A 21,735-nucleotide genomic window follows, 5' to 3' on the forward strand; every position below is an offset into this window, starting at 1 on the left:
GAATATTTACAAAGAAAGGCCACTAAAAAAATAATAAACTACTATTTTGTATGTTGTGCTTAACTTTCTTATTTATGCAAATGTTGTAATATGTAGTGCTTTGAAAACGAATACCACTTTTTATTAGGATGCCCTGCCTATAGATCAATTGGGCCTATATATTTGCCAAAATTCTATTGTTCTTGGCCAAACATTACTAAATTACAGTTTTATTTAAAGTAATGTCTGTTTTACATATTAAAAAATTGTGTAATTACATAAAATCTGCGTTGTCAATCAGATCACATATTGTTACTTAAAGTTATTTGTTTTCTTTTAATGATTTATACACATTGATCTCTGTTGTGATGTTGTAAATATGTTTTTGTTGCTATAACATATATATATGCTTTTTGCAACAAAGTATTCATTCATATTTAGAACAATAGCCATGTCACAATGTGTTTGATCGGCTTGAACAGAAGGAACAAGTTTAAAACTATCAACCCAACATTGATTGTTAATACTAAGTTTCATTTCAACTGATAAAGAGATTTTTGAGAAAAATTTTTTTTGGGAATTTACAGAAGAAGGCAATTTCTCTTTGCATTAATGACCATATGGACCAGATGACGTAAAAAATATATAAAATACCAACAATTTTTTACACAGCATACAAACTCGAGGAACAAATCTGATCTTTTTTTAAGTTCTTACAATCAGCTGATTCGTATTTCTGAGTTCAAGTTTACTGAGGAAAAAAATATGTTATTTGTCCTAACTGTGTTAACTTCAGGTGCAATTTACACTTCCTACACTTAATGATTATATTTATTTATTATACAATCTTGTATTACCATTAGATAATACCAGTAAACACAACCCTATTATTATTACATTTTATCTTACTAGTTAAAACAGATGTCAGCATTAGGTTCGGCTACTGAAAATATTTACATCTTAAAAGAAATAAAGATAATCGTAAGTGAATACTATACTTGTGGGAATGATGCATTATTTTTTCTGCATTTTTCTAGAAATTCCAACCATAAGATTTTTTTGATTTTTTTAATAAATTACTTGTAATAAAAATTTACATTAAATGCACAAGGTAAATTATTAATTCAAGTCACCTTTCTTGCTTTAATGACTTGAAGAAAAGCTTATTTTAGCCTGTATGAATATCTAGGTGTGTATGTCTGTGGGTGTACTTTATATTGCTGAGCAACTTAGATCAAGCTTGAAAGCAAGTATAGGGTTCAAAATATTGAGGTATTCTGCAGAATTTTATGCAGACAAGTACATGTAACAAGCAATTTTAAATGAGGGAAGGATGTGCCAACTTGAAGAGGTCAGGGAAAATGTGATAGTCATGCAGCAGTGACACATATGGAAATACAAATTAATGTAAACCATTCTGTCTTCTATATTTTAAAAGTGGAATATGGTTTCATAAATCTATTGCTAGAAGTTGACTAATCAGTAAAAGAGGGCTACAGCTTTGCTACTGAAATGCACAATTTTCAAATACAACACACCAATACAGAAAAGGAGTAGGTCCGGTAAGAGCTGATTTTGGCCCCAAATTTCAGGTTCATCTGACAAAAGATTTTGACCACTTTTTAAACACTTAAGTGTCAATTTTATTTGAATTAATTAGTTTATGTGAAAGATTATAACTGATTTAATCATAAAAAGGCACCGATTCAAGCTGAAATATGAAAAAACTACCAAATATGTTGAAAAATGTCACTTTTCAGATGGTTTTTGTCAAAAATGAAAGTGGCCGCATCCGTGTTCATCCTCAACCTTTATATATGTTATTTATTATCATAAAATACAACTTACATTCCAATATTAAGGATGAACATGAATGCGACCACTTTCGTTTTACACAAAACCGTCTAAAATTTAACTAAAATGACAGAATTGTGAAGATTTCAGTAATTTAGCATGACTTAATGGTGCTAGTACCCGATATATGCAATATTTGCGCATTGTACAGTAAAAAACAGCCCATATTTATGTAGCAGAAGCATTTTACTGTCCAATAAATAACTAAAAGTTTTCATTTTAACAATTTTGTAAAACTGCTATATTTTGGGGCCAAAAAGGGGTCTTACTGGACCTACTCCTTTAGATTACTTCTACCTAAATTTTGATCAAGTATACCACTGAGATCAATAAATCAGACAAATAATTTCAAACAAGAAGTCTGTAACATAATATATTTTGAAAACTGAGCACATGCAAAAATTTATTAATTAATCATGACACAGTATTTGTATCAGTATCTAATAACATAAAATATTAATATCAGAAAGTACATTTAAACAAAAGTTTATAGATGGTTGATCTCTTTAGTTGATGCAGAAATTTGCATGTTCGTGGTTTCAATTTTAAGTATCAACATGATAATATTGTATTTCATAATGATACTTTAAAATTATTACTTCTATAGTTCAAATTAGTTTTAGGTACACTGACTCAAAACTGAAAGTTAACCTGACAATTGGTGTAAACTGTGGCGTTAGGGTGGATCCAAATTTTTACACCACTGAGCAAAACATTAATTATTTTCATCCTAACATCTGTGATACTTATTTGTAACTTGCTGCAATTAGTAGTTATTTACTAATCATACATACCTAACACATTAAACAATGTCTGATAGGATTTACCAAGCACATTCATTCATTTTCCTTGTGTCAATATGTATTTAGAGGAATGTAAGAGAAAATATTAACAACTGCTTAAGAAGGTTGATGTTTTAGTTCAATAGGATTTAGGTGGTAAAATATTAACCCTAGAAAAAGATTTGTGGAATGTTTGATCTAAAGCGAAAAAATCTAAACAAACAAGAAAATAAGTAAAAACTGAGTTGAAATCATAAAATTCAACATTGTTTATAAAGAAAAGATATTTAGGATGTAAGAACTGAAGAAAAATCTAAACAAACAAGAAAATAAATAAATCAACCTTCAGTTGGAATTCATAAATACAATATGGTTTACACATCAACTTTCTTACAATAAGAAAAAAAAACATGTTACAGTAAATAAATTGTATTACGAGCAATAAAGAGAAAGGGCGTGGGGTAAATATTGAACTATAGTTTTATTTTGTGTTCCATAATTAAGACTCTTTGACCTGGACATTAATTTGATTGTCTGAATTGAAAATCATTTAAAAAAAAATTATGGTTTATTTTGACATGTTCAATTCTAAAAGGAGAAACCGTTTAAACTGTTTGTAAGTTTGCTCTCGAGTTTATCATCCAAGTGGTTTCATACCGGCTAACTTTTCAAAATCCAAACAGGAATTTTAATGCAAGAGGACCTCTTACATCATCATAATTGTTTTTTTTATTAAATCTAATTATATACTATTTGGATGAAAATGTATGTGCTTAAATACCCTTTTAACCCATTTGAATGCCTATGTTGAGGTGTTTAGTTCATATAATAAGAATATCAAAAGTCAAGGTCAACACCTCTCATGAGGAAAATCATCCATAAATCATTGGCAGGTCTGTGGTTTTTATATGGATCAGGATTACAACTAAATAAAATTGAGAAAGGAAATGGGGAATGTGTCAAAGGGACAACAACCCGATCATAGAGCAGACAACAGCTGAAGGCCACCAATGGGTCTTCAATGTAGCGAGAAACTCCCGCACTCGTAGGTGTCCTCAGGCTGGACCCTTAAAAAATATGTATACTAGTACAGTGATAATGGACGTCATACTAAACACAAGAAACTAAAATCAAAAATCATACAAGACTAACAAAGTCAAAGAAGCTTTTACTTCCATATGGATTATGCTGGTGTTTTGGGATCAAATAAACATTTTAGAACTTTATGATAAGTGAATAACAGCCAATTCCCTGGTGGTAACAACATAAGCCCACATAATGAAACCAGTATTTCATTCCATAAGGGTTATGCCATTCTATGTTTATGTACATAAACAACAATCTATTCTTATTTTCTTATTACAAAAATTGAATCCAAGCTGACATTTTCTCTTAACTTTGTAATCCAACTGAACAGTAAATTGTATAATAAATTTTATTATGTAATTTCAAAAAGCACCAAGACATGCACCAAAATAGTTTCCAGACATCTGAGAGTTATGTTTGCATTTGGTGATAGTTTTCTGATTAAATGGTTATTTTGCCAAGCAATGGAAGAAGATGAATATTTCTCCTAAAGTGATATCCAAATAACAAAGCTTTGAAGAATTGGAATCAATAACATTATGACACAACAAGTATTACAAAACAGATGTTTGATGGACACAAATGTTAAGGGAAGCACTTAATTTGAATATCAATTAATTCAACTACAATTCAATTGTACAAAAATGTATCTATTTACAATTCCTATGGCTATTCAAGCAATAACTATACTACAAATTCAAGTTTTGTTACAATATGACAATCAAAACATGAACATCTAATTTGTAAACATGTACATCTAAATTTCATAATTCTGAAAAGTTATGACAACTGTAAACAATTGAAGACAAAAGTGATTATCTTAATACATGTACAGGTTTTGCTCATTGCTGAAGTATGTTCAGTTACATATAGTTGTTTTAATCCACATCATTTCAACTCTAATGAATAGTTGTCTCATTGGCAATCATGCATACCACATCTCCTTATCTTGTCTTGATTTTCATATTTTTTGTCATAGTGAACACTAGCCCAACCTACAATGAAGTAGGGAGTCATTAAAATCGACAGAGAGGAGAGGGTACTTACTTCAGCTTTAAGGGTCTTCTCCCTACTACTGGATACAGCATCTTTATCCTTTCTATCATAGTGAATACTTCCTTCTTCTTGTAGGGTCATTAATCTATCCTCTAAACTCTGAACCTCTTTCTCTAATGCTGAGATTCTAGAATCCTAAAATAAGGCAACAAATGTGAAGCTCTTTTAAAGTACCATATTGAAAAATTCTAAGTATCGCCAAACATGAAGTAGATGTGACCATGTCTTACAGATATAACTAGTTGCTCTAAAGAGCCTGTGTCGCTCACCTTGGTCTATGCAAATATTAAACAAAGGAAGCAGATGGATTCATGACAAAATTGTGTTTTGGTGATGGTGATGTGTTTGTACATCTTACTTTACTGAATATTCTTGCTGCTTACAATTATCTCTATCTATAATGAACTTGGCCCAGTAGTTTCAGTGGAAAATGTTAGTAAAAATTTACAAATTTTACGAAAATTGAAATTGACTATAAAGGACAATAGCTCCTTAGGGGGTCAATTGACCATTTCAGTCATATTGACTTATTTGTAAATCTTACTTTTCTGAACATTATTGCTGTTTACAGTTTATCTCTATCTTTAATAGTATTCAAGATAATAAACAAAAACAGCAAAATTTCCTTAAAATTACCAATTCAGGGGCAGCAACCCCAAAACGGGTTGTCATATTCATCTGAAAATTTCAGTGCAGATAGATCTTGACCTGATTAACATTTTAACCCCACGTCAGATTTGCTCTTAATGCTTTGGTTTTTGAGTTATAAGCCAAAAACGCATTTTACCCCTATGTTCTATTTTTAGCCATGACGGCCATCTTGGTTGGTTGACCGGGTCACCGGACACATTTTTTAAACAAGATACCCCAATGATAATTGTGGCCAAGTTTGTTAAAATTTGGCCTGGTAGTGTCAGAGGAGAAGATTTTTGTAAAAGTTAGCGACGCCAGACGCCTTGTGGTGGGAAAAGCTCACTTGGCCCTTTGGGCCAGGTGAGCTAAAAAGGCTCACACAATACAATTTATCACTGTCAAGCTGCTGCCAAATACGAAGTCGTGCTAAAAAAGAAGTTCTTGGGAAAAGAGTGGTCGAAATGTTTGTTTGACAATCTGACAATTGGACAAACAAAGGTGAATGCCATATGGTTCTTGAGTTTACCTATAATTTTGATAATAATGGCGGCAGTTATTTTTTCATTACACCTTTCAAGAGTTCTAGAGTGCAGTAAAATATTTTTTATGAGCTGAGCAATATAAAATATCTTTTAGTTCCAATTGGACTACAAAATCATATGAAAAGAAAATCAATTTTGTTTGGCCTACAAGATTTTCCTCAATTTACTCATTTCTTCAAATCAAAATGCTTTGAAATTTTTGACAATATTTCAAAACTGCTTCAATAGAAGATGTTTCATGCAATAATCAAAATTATGCATGGTATTCTTTCTGTAAATAAACAATATATAAAGTACATGTAACAACTGGCTAAATGCCCAACTATATTTATTGAATCCATTATCATCTCATCTCTTTATCACAATAAACACTGCCAAGTTCAATACCAAACTGAAATGTGAGTCTCTGAAGATACAAAGATCAATCCTACACTTTTAGAGAACATTTTACAATGTTTAATACTAGCAATGTTTCATGCCCCACTTAATTAGGTTATAAAAATGGACACCAGATATCACAGGGAAATGATTTATACAATTCCAGGTAATTTCCTCAATTATTTTCTCATTAACAGGTATATAGATTACCTTGGCTTCTAAGATAGCCTGCATAGTATGGGTACTGGAAGGTTGCTGTTTTAATTGAAGTTTACTGTGTTTCAATTCATCTGACAGTTTACTGTTTTCCTGTAAAACAATTTATAGAAATAGTCATCATTTATACTATACGTTACTGGTAAAAAAATGAATAAAAGATAAGACATTAAATTATTATCTTCTTTAATCTTGTTTATTAAAAAAGCATCATTTTTTTCTTGCAATGTTGTCTCTTTTTTTTTAAAGGACAAGGTTTTGAAGTTTGTATTGTTTTTATCTTATAGAAGTTATGTTAGGTCTTCTTTTTTCTGGTTGAGAATTAAATTGCAGGGAACATAGGGATGCTCAACATTTAATTTATATACTATGGCCTAAAGCTGCCAATAATCCTGTTAATAGCTCCTATGTTAGAACAACAACTACTCCATTCTCAAGTATGATTATCAAACACAACATACACAGATGCTTTACAACTTTTTTGTACTTTGGTACAACTCTCTCTTCCAGTCAGTGGCATCTTTGAAGAGAATGTTATTGAGAGAAGACTTTTTACTGTTTGCTATAATTATTTCATTTTCAGGTGTTTATTGATGTTTGTTCTCGTATTTGATGTGAATTTTTTCAATGTACAATTCATCAACAATTTGAAGACAGTTCTGACTTTACATTACAATTGATATAAACATTTATAAAGGGGCGATGCTTTATTCAGTTATGCAATAGGATATTACTTTTCACACTTAAGATTTTCGTTCCCTTTCAAGTAATATTCTACAAAGAAAAGTAGATGTGCTAAAAAGGTTGATCTGTCTAATTGATATCACCAAACAAGAGGCTCCAAAGAGCATAAAATCATTCACATGAATTTGTTTGTTTGAAACAAATTATCATTAGAATCATGTGGTTTGAGTCTTCTATCATAAATCCTTTAAGATTTCATAACATTGAGTCTTGTACAGTAGATTTACAAGAGGAAGTAAATGAAACCTGGAAAAGCAGAATCAATGTTTGTCTCTCTGGTCCTATTTTGGAAGGACCAGTATTGATTGTTTATTTCAAACTAATTTAGTGATCTCCAAGAAGTTGATTTTTTTTCATAGGGATGTGCTAGCATTGTTGCTATGTCAACTTGGCTCATGCATAGCTTGGAGAAAATCATTAATCCTTGAACTTTTGAGTTGGCAATCTTTATTATAATCAGCCCACTGAACCAATAAGGTCTTGTTCTATCCAAGAGGTATTCTCATGCTTAATTTGGTGTTGATAGAGCAAATGTTTCAAGAGATTGCCAGATATCAAAACTTTTTTCTAATTTTAGTTTATCATTTGCTGCTGTGACCTTGACTTTTTTACCTTGTGACAGGTTTTTAATATTGGGCCTATCAAAAGTGGCTTTTTGAAGATGATTGTTTATTTATGGCTTAAAAGATCTTGTTAATAATTGAAATGTTCACACTACATTCCAATTTATATAAAAATATGAATTCTCTGATTAAAAACGTTTCACAAGATTTATTACCACAATTCCTAAGAAGTGTTTAAAAATTACTTAGTCTAATTTATCCATTCCTCAATGATCTATTAATCAATTGCAAGGAAATCATAAGTATAAAGTAAAGAGATTATGATGTAACCATTATAGAAAAAAAAATATGCATATTGCATCTTGTTGGAATTATGTGGGATATTTGTGCAATATCATGGTAACTGAAATATCTTAGTAACTCATTCAACAGATACAATAATGGGATCATTACTTTGAAAGCATATATACATGTACACCAACCCTATGTTTATTGCTAAACAAAATGCACATACAGAGTTCTTAAAATATCAAATTCTAGTACCATGGTACTTAAATTAAGACACAGAGAGGTGTGTAATGATAGATCTCTATTTAAGGAAACTTCAGATGCAATGGTAGCATGTCGCAGAGCATTATAATTTTTAAAGAAAAGCAACAAAAAGTGTGACATTGACTTTGTACTTCTGTAGTAGGTATAGAAATAAACAATACATTATACTATATAGGTATAATGTGACATGATGACAGCAAGTGTCTGTTAATTAGGTCAACAAGAAAATATATTGTATCCTTCAGAATAGTGAAGGTGATGGCACTCACAGTCATAAATTATGTCTTTCAGTTTAAGGATACAATTATAATAAATTTTGTCCTTCTGGAATATTTTCCAGAAATTTGAATTTTAGCCAACACCAAACCATTGTCACCATTTTAAAGAGCAGTGTCAAGGGATAACAGCAATACCTTTTATAGCTCACCATACATTTTTCATGACAGTCAATAACATATTATGGATTTTGCTTAACTTTAGTTATTTTTGCTATTTTAGTATTTTAATGACATGACTGAAAATGAATAAAATAATATGATAGCTATGCATTATTCAAATATTGTTGCATATTATATATATATATATACAAGTCTGAGGGAAAGTATTACAAAACAGCATTTCAATCAGCCAGAAAGTTTAATTTGATTTTCGCTTACAGAATTCTAAGATGCAAAATTTAATCAAGTAGAGAAATAATCAATAACATTCTTTCCTTAATAAATAAATTAAATTTCAAAGTAGTACTGGTAAATATAAGATCATAGCACTTTTATTTCAATATATATTAAACCAGTTTATTTTACAAATTGAATCAGCATAAAATTGAGAATTTCAATACTTGTTACATTGATAAGCCATCTCTTAACTTAAAAAAAAGCTAAGGATCCCGCTAACATGTTTAACCCCGCCACATTATTGATGTATGTGCCTGTCCCAAGTCATGAGCCTGTAATTCAGTGGTTGTCGTTGGTTTATGTGTTACATATTTGTTTTTCATTCATTTATTTACATAAATAAGGCCGTTAGTTTTCTCTTTTGAATTGTTCAATTGTTTAACATTGTCTTATCAGGGCCTTTTATAGCTGATTATGCAATATGGGCTTTGCTCATTGTTGAAGGCCGTACAGTGACCTATAGTTGTTTATGTTTGTGTCATTTTGGTCTTTTGTAGATAGTTAATTGTTTCATTGGCAATCATACCACATCTTCTTTTTTATAAATTAAGAGATCTTTATGTCATGTTTGAATTCAAATTCTGATCTCTTGAATTATCAATGAGCTTCCAATCAAATAAGTTATATTTTGTGTACGCTTCAAGTTTTTGGTGTATGTTTCTTTCTCAGACAGACTGACTAACGGACGGACGGACGGACGGACGGACGGACGGACGGACGGACGGACGGACGGACAGACAGACAGACAGACAGACAGACAGACAGACAGACAGACAGACAGACAGACAGACAGACAGACAGACAGACAGACAGACAGACAGACAGACAGACAGACAGACAGACAGACAGACAGACAGACAGACAGACAGACAGACAGACAGACAGACAGACAGACAGACAGACAGACAGACAGACAGACAGACAGACAGACAGACAGACAGACAGACAGACAGACAGACAGACAGACAGACAGACAGACAGACAGGGGTAAAGCAGTATACCAATTTTTTTTTTAAAGCAGGGGTATAATTACACTGTAATATCAAATTTGTTCGACCTCAAATAATCATAATTCTGAATATTCCACTCAGATAGACAATACTCTATTGTGATAAATCAAATCACTACAAAATGTACCGATATGTGCTTTATACTTGCAGGATAAAAAGAGTGGACAATATCTGTGGTCAGAACAATACAAAGGATGGAAGGATGGACATGTATACTACAGGCTGCAAAAAAAAATCTAATATTGTGACAGAGCTTATATCCAAGCAATGATGAATAGATCTTGTTAGAAGAAATAGATTGTTGTTAGCAGCTAAATTACATCAATGTCTGAGGACACCTCTTCTAATGCCAAATGAGATAGAGGACCTAATTAGCTTGTCTGCAGTCTGTCTGTAATGAAGTATAGGCTGATATTGTTTTAACAAGGTTTTAAAGGAAATAAAATACAATTGTGGTATCAAATGCATCCCAATTGGTCTACTGCTAGATAATTTGCTGACGCAATGGCATTTTAATTTTGCTAAATTATGTAGTAAACTGTGTGTAGCTTAATTAAATAAACTTGCAATGTTTAATAAAGAATATGGAGTAAAAAATATGATGCAATACATATGATTGGTAACATAAATGAACAACTATAATGTTTATTTTGTAACAGTGTCCTAACTAGAGTTACTGCACTCAATACCAACAACTAAAACATTGCCTTTCAAAAGAGAAAACATCTTTATGCTTTCCAACTGATATTGTTTTAATTCCATCTGAAGAAATGTATTTGGTGCCCTTCCAAAAAAAATTATTCTGGCTGAATTTTTTTTCTCAATACATGTTTCCCCCTATTCCTTATCATCATATTTATCTATGTCTAATTCTTCACTCACCTCTTTTACTTTGGACATTTCTAATTCATTCTGACTGATAGTATTTTGTAACTGTTTAATTTTTCGATCGTCCTCTAACTGTCGTGTCTGTAAATGTTCTACTTCCTGTTGGTTATCCTCTATTTTTTGTACCGACAATCCTTTACTTTGTAACATTTCTAACAGTTTTTTCATACTCTCATCTCTAGCACTTAACGTTTGTTTTTGAGTTTCTATTCTAAGTTCCATTTCGTCAACTGTCTTTTTAAGGATAAGTATCTCTTTGTTTTGTTTATCTTTCTCTCTCTGAAGAATTTCAATTTCCTGTTGCGAGATCTTAGAACTTGCCTGGACATCTTCGTAAGATTTGGTCTGGTTTTCTAATTCATGTAGATTATCACTTTGTTTCTGGAAATATAAGGTAGAGAAATTATAATTTATTGAAATATAATTTATTGCATGATACAATTTTTTACCTTCAAGCCTTTTTGCTTAATTATAAATGACAAACTTTCTAACTCCTGTCAGTATGGCAACAAATATTTAATTTATTTTGAAATCAAAAATACATGTCAATACCCCACTTGCACTATCACATTTTATGTTCACTGAACTGCAAAATCTAGGTCAAGTAATCTGCAAGACACACAAATGGATCCTTGTGGAATATTTACCTAAATTGTTTCCATAATAAAAATGGATTAGGTACATGTATAGGTAGGTATACATATTTTACATGGTCCCTATAGGGAAGTAGTTTTGGATTTTTAAAGGAGCTTTTCCAAAAATGTCCACAATATATGTTAGGACACCTAGCTATAGGCCGTATAGGGAGACAGGAAACTTAATTATATGTTTTGTTGGCCTCACTTCAACTTGATCTTAAGCTAGAAATTTTCTTATTGCCTTGGGTTACTACTGAAAGTGAATTTAATAATATTTTAATATTTTAATACAGCAGCAATTTAGATATTTATAATATATATAAAAACATTTTATATAAACATAACACTACATAAGTAAAATAATAGTTCAAAGTTCCACATGCATGTACAAAACTTCAATTAATTCTTTTAAACAAAGTGTTTTGCATTGCCACCCAAGTTCAATAACAAACATTTTAAGATTGGCAACAATTTCTCAAACATCAATCTTCTGCAAGTCAGATAAAATAGCAAACATACTAGTTTATCAAATTATCAAATAATGCTGAAAGGAAGTGTTACATGTATATTCTGAGCAATTATGTCCAGTAATGATACAATATATATCTCAAACTATATTCAGAGGCAGATTTAGGGGGGGGGGCCTTTTTGGGAGAAAAAAATGGTTGCTTACATAGGAAATCACTGAAGCGTGACTGAAGTGGGCCCCCTCTTAGGCAGTCAGTGGGCCCCCACTTATGAAAATTTCTAGATCCGCCACTGATACTGCACAATAAATGTACTAAATTTAACTTTCAATACCATGAATACAATATCTATGTTTTTTTTAAATGGTTATAGGTACAATGTAGGCCCAGTATAAAAGACCACTGTACCATATACATTTTTGTAACTGAATGTGATCTAATATTCAAGCCCAACATGTAGGACCCTCATGGGTAGTCAAGGTTTTTAAAAACCCTATCATCATCATCTGGTATTGAAACAATTTTCAGACTGACTGAACGAGTTAGAGAACAAATAAACCAACAAATACAATATAGAATAGATGAATAGCTGTTAAAGAAGGCAATTTTTTGGGGAAGATTGAGGGACAAAAACAATACGTTCTTTTCATCAACTTTTTCAATGTGGTTGCCCTTACTATAAGAAATGAATATTTCCAACAAAGCATCAAACAGTAATACCAATGTCATGAATGTCATAAGTCTTTGGTTTGCTAAGGATTCAATTGCATCCTAGTTTAACAATCACACTACCTTGGTAAGGTTGATGTGACATTTTTTAATCTAGACATTTCTATCTTTGGAAATATGCAACTATTCCAAAAATGGAGATTCACGCTTAATATTGTAAGAAACAGATTGTTGAAATTATTTCCACACTTCTCTCACTGTATGATGTATATTCAATTCTTTCTTAACACTGTGGATGATAGATTCTATCTCATAATTTCAGATAAGTCAATTTAAATTTATGGGAAGCCCTTGACTGATAACTTTTAAACTTCCTATATCAAAAAGTCTGCATGTGGTGAAAGATAACTTGATTAGTAGTGATATACCATCTAACAGACAGCTACTTTGTATATATGTGTTTTCATAACAGAAATACTTTAACTACACACATATAGCCATTGAAGTGGTCATTCTTGTAGAACATTTATTTCATTGATTCTCTTTTCCCACTTACACTTACATTACCAAATTTTGAAGGGATGTGCACAAGCAACTGAACTTTAATTAACATATAATATTTATAAAATATATGTGAAAGCAAATGTGACATATGGGCAGGGCCTAATAATTTTGCTTTCTCATTCCAAATCTAGATGCAATTGTATACACAAACTTCTCTAAAGTCAGGGTTTATATATGAACACCCTATCCTTCTTCTTTAATAATAACTTGCACTTGAAAATCAATAATTATTACATGGTGGCAGATTCTCCTCCCTTCTCTGTTGTGAATACTTTATTATCAATACAAATAATCAGAAAATAATAAACATAAAGCTTCAGTTCAATTCCTTATCATATTCAGCTGTCAATTATATTTCAGTAGCAGCATATACATGGTATATATTTTCTGATATGATTTCATCTATTATTAATTATATCTGTATTTATTATTACATGTCATGATGTCAAAGATATTATCTGCATATCATAATTTAGATTGAAATTCATTAACCTAATTTTAGAAAGAGTTATTTTCCTTTTTCACCATTTCACCATATAACTTTCATGAGGTCACCTGGTCACCCTGCAAATTTTTTTTTTCAAAAATCAACCAAATTAAAATTGTTTAGATAGACTTTAATAATTAAATTGGTTGTCTAATAAGGTTAATGTAAAAATATGAAGATCGGGAATTATTGCCAAATGGGTCAAATGACTCAGATGACTCTGTATGTGTTGGACAATAATAAAGACCTTCAACAGATTATTCAGATTAACATACAAATTTCAAGCCAGTCAAGTTCTGAGCAGTACAAAAAATGTAATTTTAAAAAATGTACAAGAACCAAATATCTATACTTATTGTTTTCAGTATTTTAATAACCAGCTTATTTCTGATAAAATGTATAATTGTTTGTTCTGAAATCTTGAATTCAAAAAGTTTTTATTACCAGATCACCAAATGCCAAACGAAAGAAATAGAACAAGTCTGAAATTGGGACAGTATTGACAAAGCTGTGCGACTCATAAATGCCAAGGAAAAAGATAATTTTAGCTAAAATGCTATAAAATTAAATTATGCAACTAAGTCAGCTGTTTCATGAGGAATTACATCTAAGATCATTGCATGCAGTGAATTGTCATATATGCATCATATTCATAAATTTTGCTGTTTATCATGTTTATAGCACCAGTGAAGAGAAAACGGTTAACCATGGATATTAGGAACACAATTTTCATGTCTTTCAGTCCTTATAAGTGTAAAAAAAATGACAGTGAATCACTCAATAACAAGATAACTCATAAAAGCTATAATCCCTGTACTACATGTACAAGTACCGACTTTTTTTAATCTCATGCGACAGATATTTGTGTTTATGACTTATGTTTTCTGTCTTCAGTAATGGCCAATAAGTCTCAAGGTCAAACATTTGTTTTTACAAAGCGGTTATTGACAATTTAGTTTTTATGCTTATAATATCAAAATACAATATATGACTAAGGCTGGACTAGTTTACTGTGTTTTTTTGTGTATATTTGAAATGGGATGCATTTTCAAGGGCCCTCATGGGGTTTTTGATTATGTGATTACTTGGCCGTTTTTTTAATGATTATTTGATTATTAAGCTAAATATTTCATGATTATTTGATTACCTAGGACTGTATTTTTAGTTTATGATTATTTGATTACTAAAGATAAGCAAATATTTAATGATTATGTGATTATATTGGCCAAAAAAAGGTGATTATGTGATTACTAGGACCCCCCCCCCCCCCCATGAGGGGCCTCATTTTCAAATATTTTAAATTTTCTACATTCATAAATGTTGCAGACTATATTATATCATTGTCAAAAGTTACAAACCTCTGGTACTTTTGGTAGTGTTACAACTTTGAACTGTGTAATTCCCACAGTGGTATTTTTGCATTCATTATTAACAATATGTAATTGTTTAACTATTTTAGGTGGTGGAGGATCCAGTGTGCTACTGATGTCTGCCCTTACTGCTTCTGCATTACGAATTCCTTTATTATACTTTTTCACTGCAACTGTTGACGAGTGGCCTGTCCTTTCTTGTATAAATTCTTCTTGATAGCCTTGTTTAAACATTTTTGCTGCCATGGTTGCTTTGACTGAATGATTAGTGTAATATCCCTTGTAGCCAGCCTGTTTCATCATTTTTGAGATCAAACTGTCCAACATGTTTTTCCCTAAAGGACATCTTGAAAATACTAATCTACTCTTATTTATCGGTAAGCCAACAAAATCTCGTGAAGGACGAAACCAGAAAATATCATTTACTTTAGGAATTATCAATATGTATGTTTCCAGCAAGTTATAATAAGTACGAGGATTGTCTTCACATTTATATTGTTTAACTGGTTTGTACTTCTTGGATGAGACAATTCTAGAGGTGAATTGGACATATTTCCCAGTTTCATCTTCGCCAAATGAAAACTGACTAACACGCAGCTTCCAGAGTTCATATGATGGTCCAACACAGAAAACTTTACAAGTGTAAAAATACACTGCATATAACAAACCCCATGACATATCAAGACTGAACACTCCTTTATCCCACAAAACTTGCTCTTGTTGGTCCGTTATCATTTGTGCCTGCTTCTTTTTTACTCCAATACCCTGTTTTATCAATTCAATACATCGCTCATCTAATGCTTTATGAAATTTAGAAAACTCTTTCTTTGTGGAATCAAACAAGCTTAAATTAGTCCAACCTGAACGTCTGAAAATGCGCTGAAATCCAGCAATTAATGACCTTATTGAATTAGGAGGATAGGGAGCACCAGCACTATTCCTTACTTCATGTATAAATTTAATCAGTAAATCATTCAATTCTTCCTCAGTCACATTTTTGTACACACTGTGAAGTAAAGGTACAGGTTTGCAATCTGGATCTACATTAGCCTTGTTTCTAGCTTTTGCCCAATCATTCCAAGTGTTATTTGCCCAGTTATTATTTTTCAAGGTGTTCCCTGGAACAGATGAGTTACTCGGCTCAATATCTGTGTTCACAGCGATGTTCTTTGATGTTGAGGTATCATCTACATTGTCAGCTGCAGAAGATTTATTTATGTCAGGATCTCTGCCTCCTAAAAAATGATATCTATCAACAGGAACATTATCAGATGGTTCATTTGCTAGAGAAGTCACGCTTTCAATACAGAATGGTCCTTGGCTTATGATTTCAGAAGGTATAACGCCCTGCATATTACATGTATTTACTCTGGTATATAACAAGTTTTCAGGAGCCCCAGTAGAAGTAATAGTTTCATTAGGATTAGCATGAATTACAGTGGAAGTCTCATCACTTGTGATTTCAACTGGTTTTTCTTTTGAATAGATTTCAATGTCAGTATTTTCTATTGGCTCTTTTTTAATTTTCTTAACCAAAGCTTCTAAGCTAGTTTCTGCATCTCTTTCTCTCTTCTTTCTATCATGTCTATTACATTTTTCGAATAAGGATGGCCAATTTGAACTGCTTGTAACATTACAATTTAATACATTGTTACTGGTGTTTTTTGTCACATTTGTACTGGCCATAGCTGTTTCATCATTCTCATAATTTGCCTGAAAATCATGTCTTTCTGAATCTTTTTCCATTAAATCAGTTTTCAAATATGTAGAACTTTCTTCATTTGAACTGCATGAATTTTGAGAAGAATTTGGTTTTGGTAAAATTGGTTTAAGCTGCTGCAAAACAGGTTTCTGTTGTGGTTTCATTTCTGATACTTTTTTAATCATAATTTCATCAGCTATATCCTTTTTACGGGCTGTATAAGCTGTTTTAGCTACATAAAGCATTTTTACATCAATCCATCGTAACGCTTCTTTACTTCCCTCTTCAAGCATTGATATTATTTTTGACATATAATCCCATGAATAGGTTTTTCCATTTTCATCGACCAAATCAAAGGCAAATTCAAACACTAGTTCAAGCAACTGTTTTTTACCCCTAACGCATTTAATCAGTTCTGTAAAACCTGTGCAGGTTAAACCTTTACTCGCCAGATTTTTTTGTTTACTTATTGCCCATTTTTTCCAATGAGTTAAAGCCTTATCCATCCAGTTTTCCTTGGAGTTTAGGTCAATATGAGTTTGTTCCTTATCTAAAAGGTGTGTTTGAGTGTCTGTATTGTCATATGATTCTTTACCGCTTTGATCATTCAACATACAAGCATTTGTCACTAAACCCGTAGGATACACTTGTCCTGAATTTAGGTTTGTATTTGCAATAGCTTCAGTTGAATTAGCACTACCCTGCTTTTCATATTCTGGGTCTAATACTTCAGTTTTAATATTTACAGTATTTTCAATTTCCAATAATGAGGGAATATTTGTATGCTGTTTGCTAACTGGTTCAGACTTGATATGAGTAATAATTTGTCTCTGAGATGGATAATTAGATGAATTAATATTTAGAACTGGTGAAATCTGACCAATATTAACAGAAAGATTTGCATTGTTTACATCTGTTGAAAGTGGGTGTCCTAGATTTTGACCTGTAACCATTGGCTGCACCTGAAACAGCTGCTGTCCCACTTGGACATATGTACCTTGAACTGCTTGTTGTCCTTGAATCACATGTTGCATTTGACCTTGAGATGGAAAACTCTGAATAAATGGCTGACTTTGTAGAAAGGGTTGTATTTGACTTGAACTTGATAATCCACTAGGCAGCTGAGTCTGAAGAATTGTTTGTGATCTAATGTCTAGTGGCTGATTATATGGTCTTAAGTCTAACTGTATCCCTGAAGTTGAAGGCTGGACCTGTTCAGTCTGTTTGTGTACCTCACTTTCTCCTTGTTGAACCATTGGTTTGTATAGCACATACATTGTGTGATGATTCTTAAGTTTCAGTTCAGATAAGTCAATATCAATTAGCACTTTACAATACACATAAATTGAAAGCCTTCTGTTAACAGTGCACTAAATAATCCCAAAAAGAAAGAATGTTTTCAATTTCCACTGTGGTTAGCCCATTTATTGATTTTTGTGTCCTATGATTAGTAGTGTGTAATTTTACTTGTATCATGAATAGTGATGGCATGGTGTAAAGTGTTAACATGGTTTATTTTCCTTACCTGTGTCAGTTATCAGTGTACAATTTAGATGTGAATATTTGAAGAGAGTTTGTAGGTTTTATTGTAAAAGTTTCTTTTTCTACTTAGATAACAATACAAAAAATAAAAGTCTGATTAATAAATTCCATAGAATAAAAAAAAAAAAAAAATACTTTCAAAAGCTCACTTATGGTTTAACCATTTTAAGAAATGATACCCAATTATTACAATATACCTTTGTCCTAATAATTTTTCAGAATATCTAACTAGATCACCATTAGTTAAATAGTAAACTTATTATCTATATACATTTTTAATGCTCAGGGGTTCCTAAATCACAAAAGTTGCCATTATTTACAGTATGCCATAAAACTGTCATAAATCTTCTCAAGGTATTTAAATATGTGGGGCATCATTTGGGTTAAAAAAAATATAGTTATCATGTTTATTCAATTTCAATCATTTATTTAAGTATTTTTAGTGCATATTAAAAAGACATTAGTATGAAATCAAAACAATAGAATTAAATGTGTTAACAGAAACAAACAATAAACAAAACAAACTTTGACAAGCAATATGTTAATATAGAAATTTGTTTTCATAAGATTTTTAATAGCTACTTCTGCATAGAGGAAATTCGTTCATGGAATTTTTATACACAATACACAATGAAGCATCTACATAAACCAAACCTGGCAGAATTTATTTTGATACATTTTGGACAATTATACTTAATAGTTCCAGGATACATGTACAAAATGCAATTTTTAAAAGAATACATGTACATGTACAAAAAAATGTAGCATCTGACAGGATAAGGTATAAAAAGTCGGAAGGTTATAGTAACACTCTATAAATTCAATTACATGCAGTTGATTATGTAACAAACTGAAATGTTAGTAACTGTGTAAGCCTTGGGGTCAGGGTTTTATTTGATATTCAATAAGTAAACACTTACTGGGTAGAAATTGGATTCATGGGTGAGTAAAAAACTTTCCCCTCTTTATCAAAATCCTGGATCTACATTTACACCTGTACACTTCCAGCGGATGGTAACTATTACAAAATTTAATGTTTTTACTTGCAAAACATGGTATTGATGCTGCGTTTAAAATATGATGCAGTTACAAGAGGAACATTAAACAATCGAAGTGAATGGACACATTACCCTTATTTTGAACTTTTAAAAAATATGCTTTATATAAAGCAGACATGTACTTGACAGTGTTTATTCAATGCAGAACTTTGTCTCCATTTTGTCTTTAATTGTAGCACAGATACATTTCAACATTTGCATTACAGTCTACAACTCATTTAGATATTTAAAATATTAATATGACAAATATGATTATTAACATGACTAATAAAACATATTTTTTTATTGAATATCTGAGTGAGTACATATCTGATTACAGCTGTTGTCCATTTGTTTGATGTATTTGAGCTTTTGATTTTGCCATTTGATTAGGGACTTTCTGTTTTGATTTTGCCATTTGATTAGGGACTTTCTGTTTTGATTTTTTTATATGCCCATCTGTACTTTTTTGTCTATTGGTTGGTGTTATATGAAAAAAGTGTCCAATTCTTGTAATTATAATGTTATGGAAATGCATGTATATCATCAGATTAGTGATGATCTAAACCAACTCCTGGTCTGTACAAGTTTTTTTTACATTAATAACAAAATCATCAAGTATTATCTAGAGAAAAACATTTCATTGAGTGATTGTTCAAAAGTTTGGCTGTGTTGGGAAATTAGAGTATGGGAATATAATTCATTATCGGTAACTTTCAAATATGTTCTAAAGATTTTAATAAAATATAAGGTGTGTTTTTTAAACGGAAGCCTATGCTTACATGTACATGTCTTACAAATGTCTTATAGTAAAACTAGGTACATGTATATAAAGCAACCTACAAAATGTATATTACATTTTTGTATTTCATGATGGAGGATTAAGAGGAACGCAGATTACCAGGGGTTGAAGTCATTAAACTTTGCTCAGTGCTTGGAGTTGGAGCACAAAAATCATGCTTGAAACATGAAATCCAACATTTTGATTGGTTGATTTTGGAGTATGAGTACAAAAAAACTGACTCAAAAGTTTGGAGATTGCTCACCAACCTTTGAAAGGACTTTTTTACACTGACAAATCTATATATAGCTCAACACAGAGTTATACTTAGTATATATATACATTCATATAATATGCTACATGAATTTTTAGGTGTATTATTAACATTTATAAGTATGTGCCAAAAATCAGTAACACTAACATTCAGCAATGAATCCGGTTCCTTACCTGGAAGAAGAAGAAGACCTATTGTATTTGTTCTGATTATTATTATTTTTTTATTTTTATTTTTTCTTCCGCCTAATTTTTTTTCTTGCGTAGTATTGATGTTTCAAAAGAAGTCGCTAAGATATTTGGAATATGATATCCTATAGTTTATACGCTTTAAAAATTTACAACGACGTAACAAAATACTTTACGTTGTAAGGGTTATCTCCCCAAACACTGTTTTTCTTGTGGCCACTACTCCTTCGCAACCGTAATAGATTACGACAAATTTATTTTACCAAATTGCTTGTTACATCTTACAGATTAGGATATTCATTGGACCGAAGCTTTACGGAGACTCCATATGACAGTTATTCCCCCTTTTTCATTTGATTCAAGTGATATGCATTTCTAACTAGTAAACCATAAGTGATAGAGACCTAGGGTCTTCAGATTTGAGATCCTTGGTCCAAGAAAATGAGGTGAAGGTCAAAGGTCAAGGTCATATTCTAAATTTTGATTTTGGCTTATTTTCACTTATTTTCAAATACTTTAAGACACATCGACAAATATTTTTTCATAAATTGTTAGTTGCGACATGTCCTTACTTGTATATTTTGGTTGAAAGGGTGCGGAGACAATAAATGGGAGTTTTTGCCCATCTTACTTTTAGAATAATGCGTAAAGTGATATACCTCATTAACCAAACATATTAAAGACCTAGGGTCTTTTGATTTAAGGTCCTTGGTTTGTGACCTTGAAATTGAGGTCAAGGTCATAAGTTTATGGGACATTCTAGATTTTGACCTTTGCTTTAAATTCATATTAATACATCATAAAGCCATAGGAATTAACATTTTAAACTGATTTTTCATATTTCAATATCAAAATAGATCTTTACTAGTGGAAAGACTTTCAATTGTTTTCTAAACAATTGGTTTTTAATTGATTTATATTTTCTTTGAATAATTCAGCAGTTTTTTACTAAAAGGTATCAGAGTTTTGGAAACAGACTGACATATGATTACTAGTAGTAGTGTAAATTAATTCATATACATGTACATACAAAATTTATTTCTCCCTAAACAGTGAATA

General features: G+C 31.3%; 1 protein-coding gene across 2 annotated transcripts in view; it reads right to left on the minus strand.

Annotated features, from left to right (window-relative positions):
• Window positions 1–21,735, minus strand: part of LOC134683169 (ERC protein 2-like) — a 53,103-nt gene that overhangs the window by 25,045 nt on the left and 6,323 nt on the right. The window contains exons 1-4 of one of the 2 annotated variants that reach the window (XM_063542291.1): window positions 15,141–18,321; window positions 10,952–11,338; window positions 6,521–6,619; window positions 4,749–4,892 (exon numbers count right to left, since the gene is read on the minus strand). In XM_063542291.1, coding sequence (XP_063398361.1) covers window positions 4,749–4,892; window positions 6,521–6,619; window positions 10,952–11,338; window positions 15,141–18,131 — 3,621 coding nt within the window. In that variant the 5' untranslated portion in view covers window positions 18,132–18,321. Of the gene's footprint in view, window positions 1–4,748; window positions 4,893–6,520; window positions 6,620–10,951; window positions 11,339–15,140; window positions 18,322–21,735 lie in introns of those variants that run through there. The other variant, XM_063542297.1, reaches the window with a different exon arrangement.

Source organism: Mytilus trossulus, chromosome 1, assembly GCF_036588685.1.
Source record: "Mytilus trossulus isolate FHL-02 chromosome 1, PNRI_Mtr1.1.1.hap1, whole genome shotgun sequence".
In the NCBI taxonomy this organism is placed as follows: Eukaryota; Metazoa; Mollusca; class Bivalvia; order Mytilida; family Mytilidae; genus Mytilus; species Mytilus trossulus.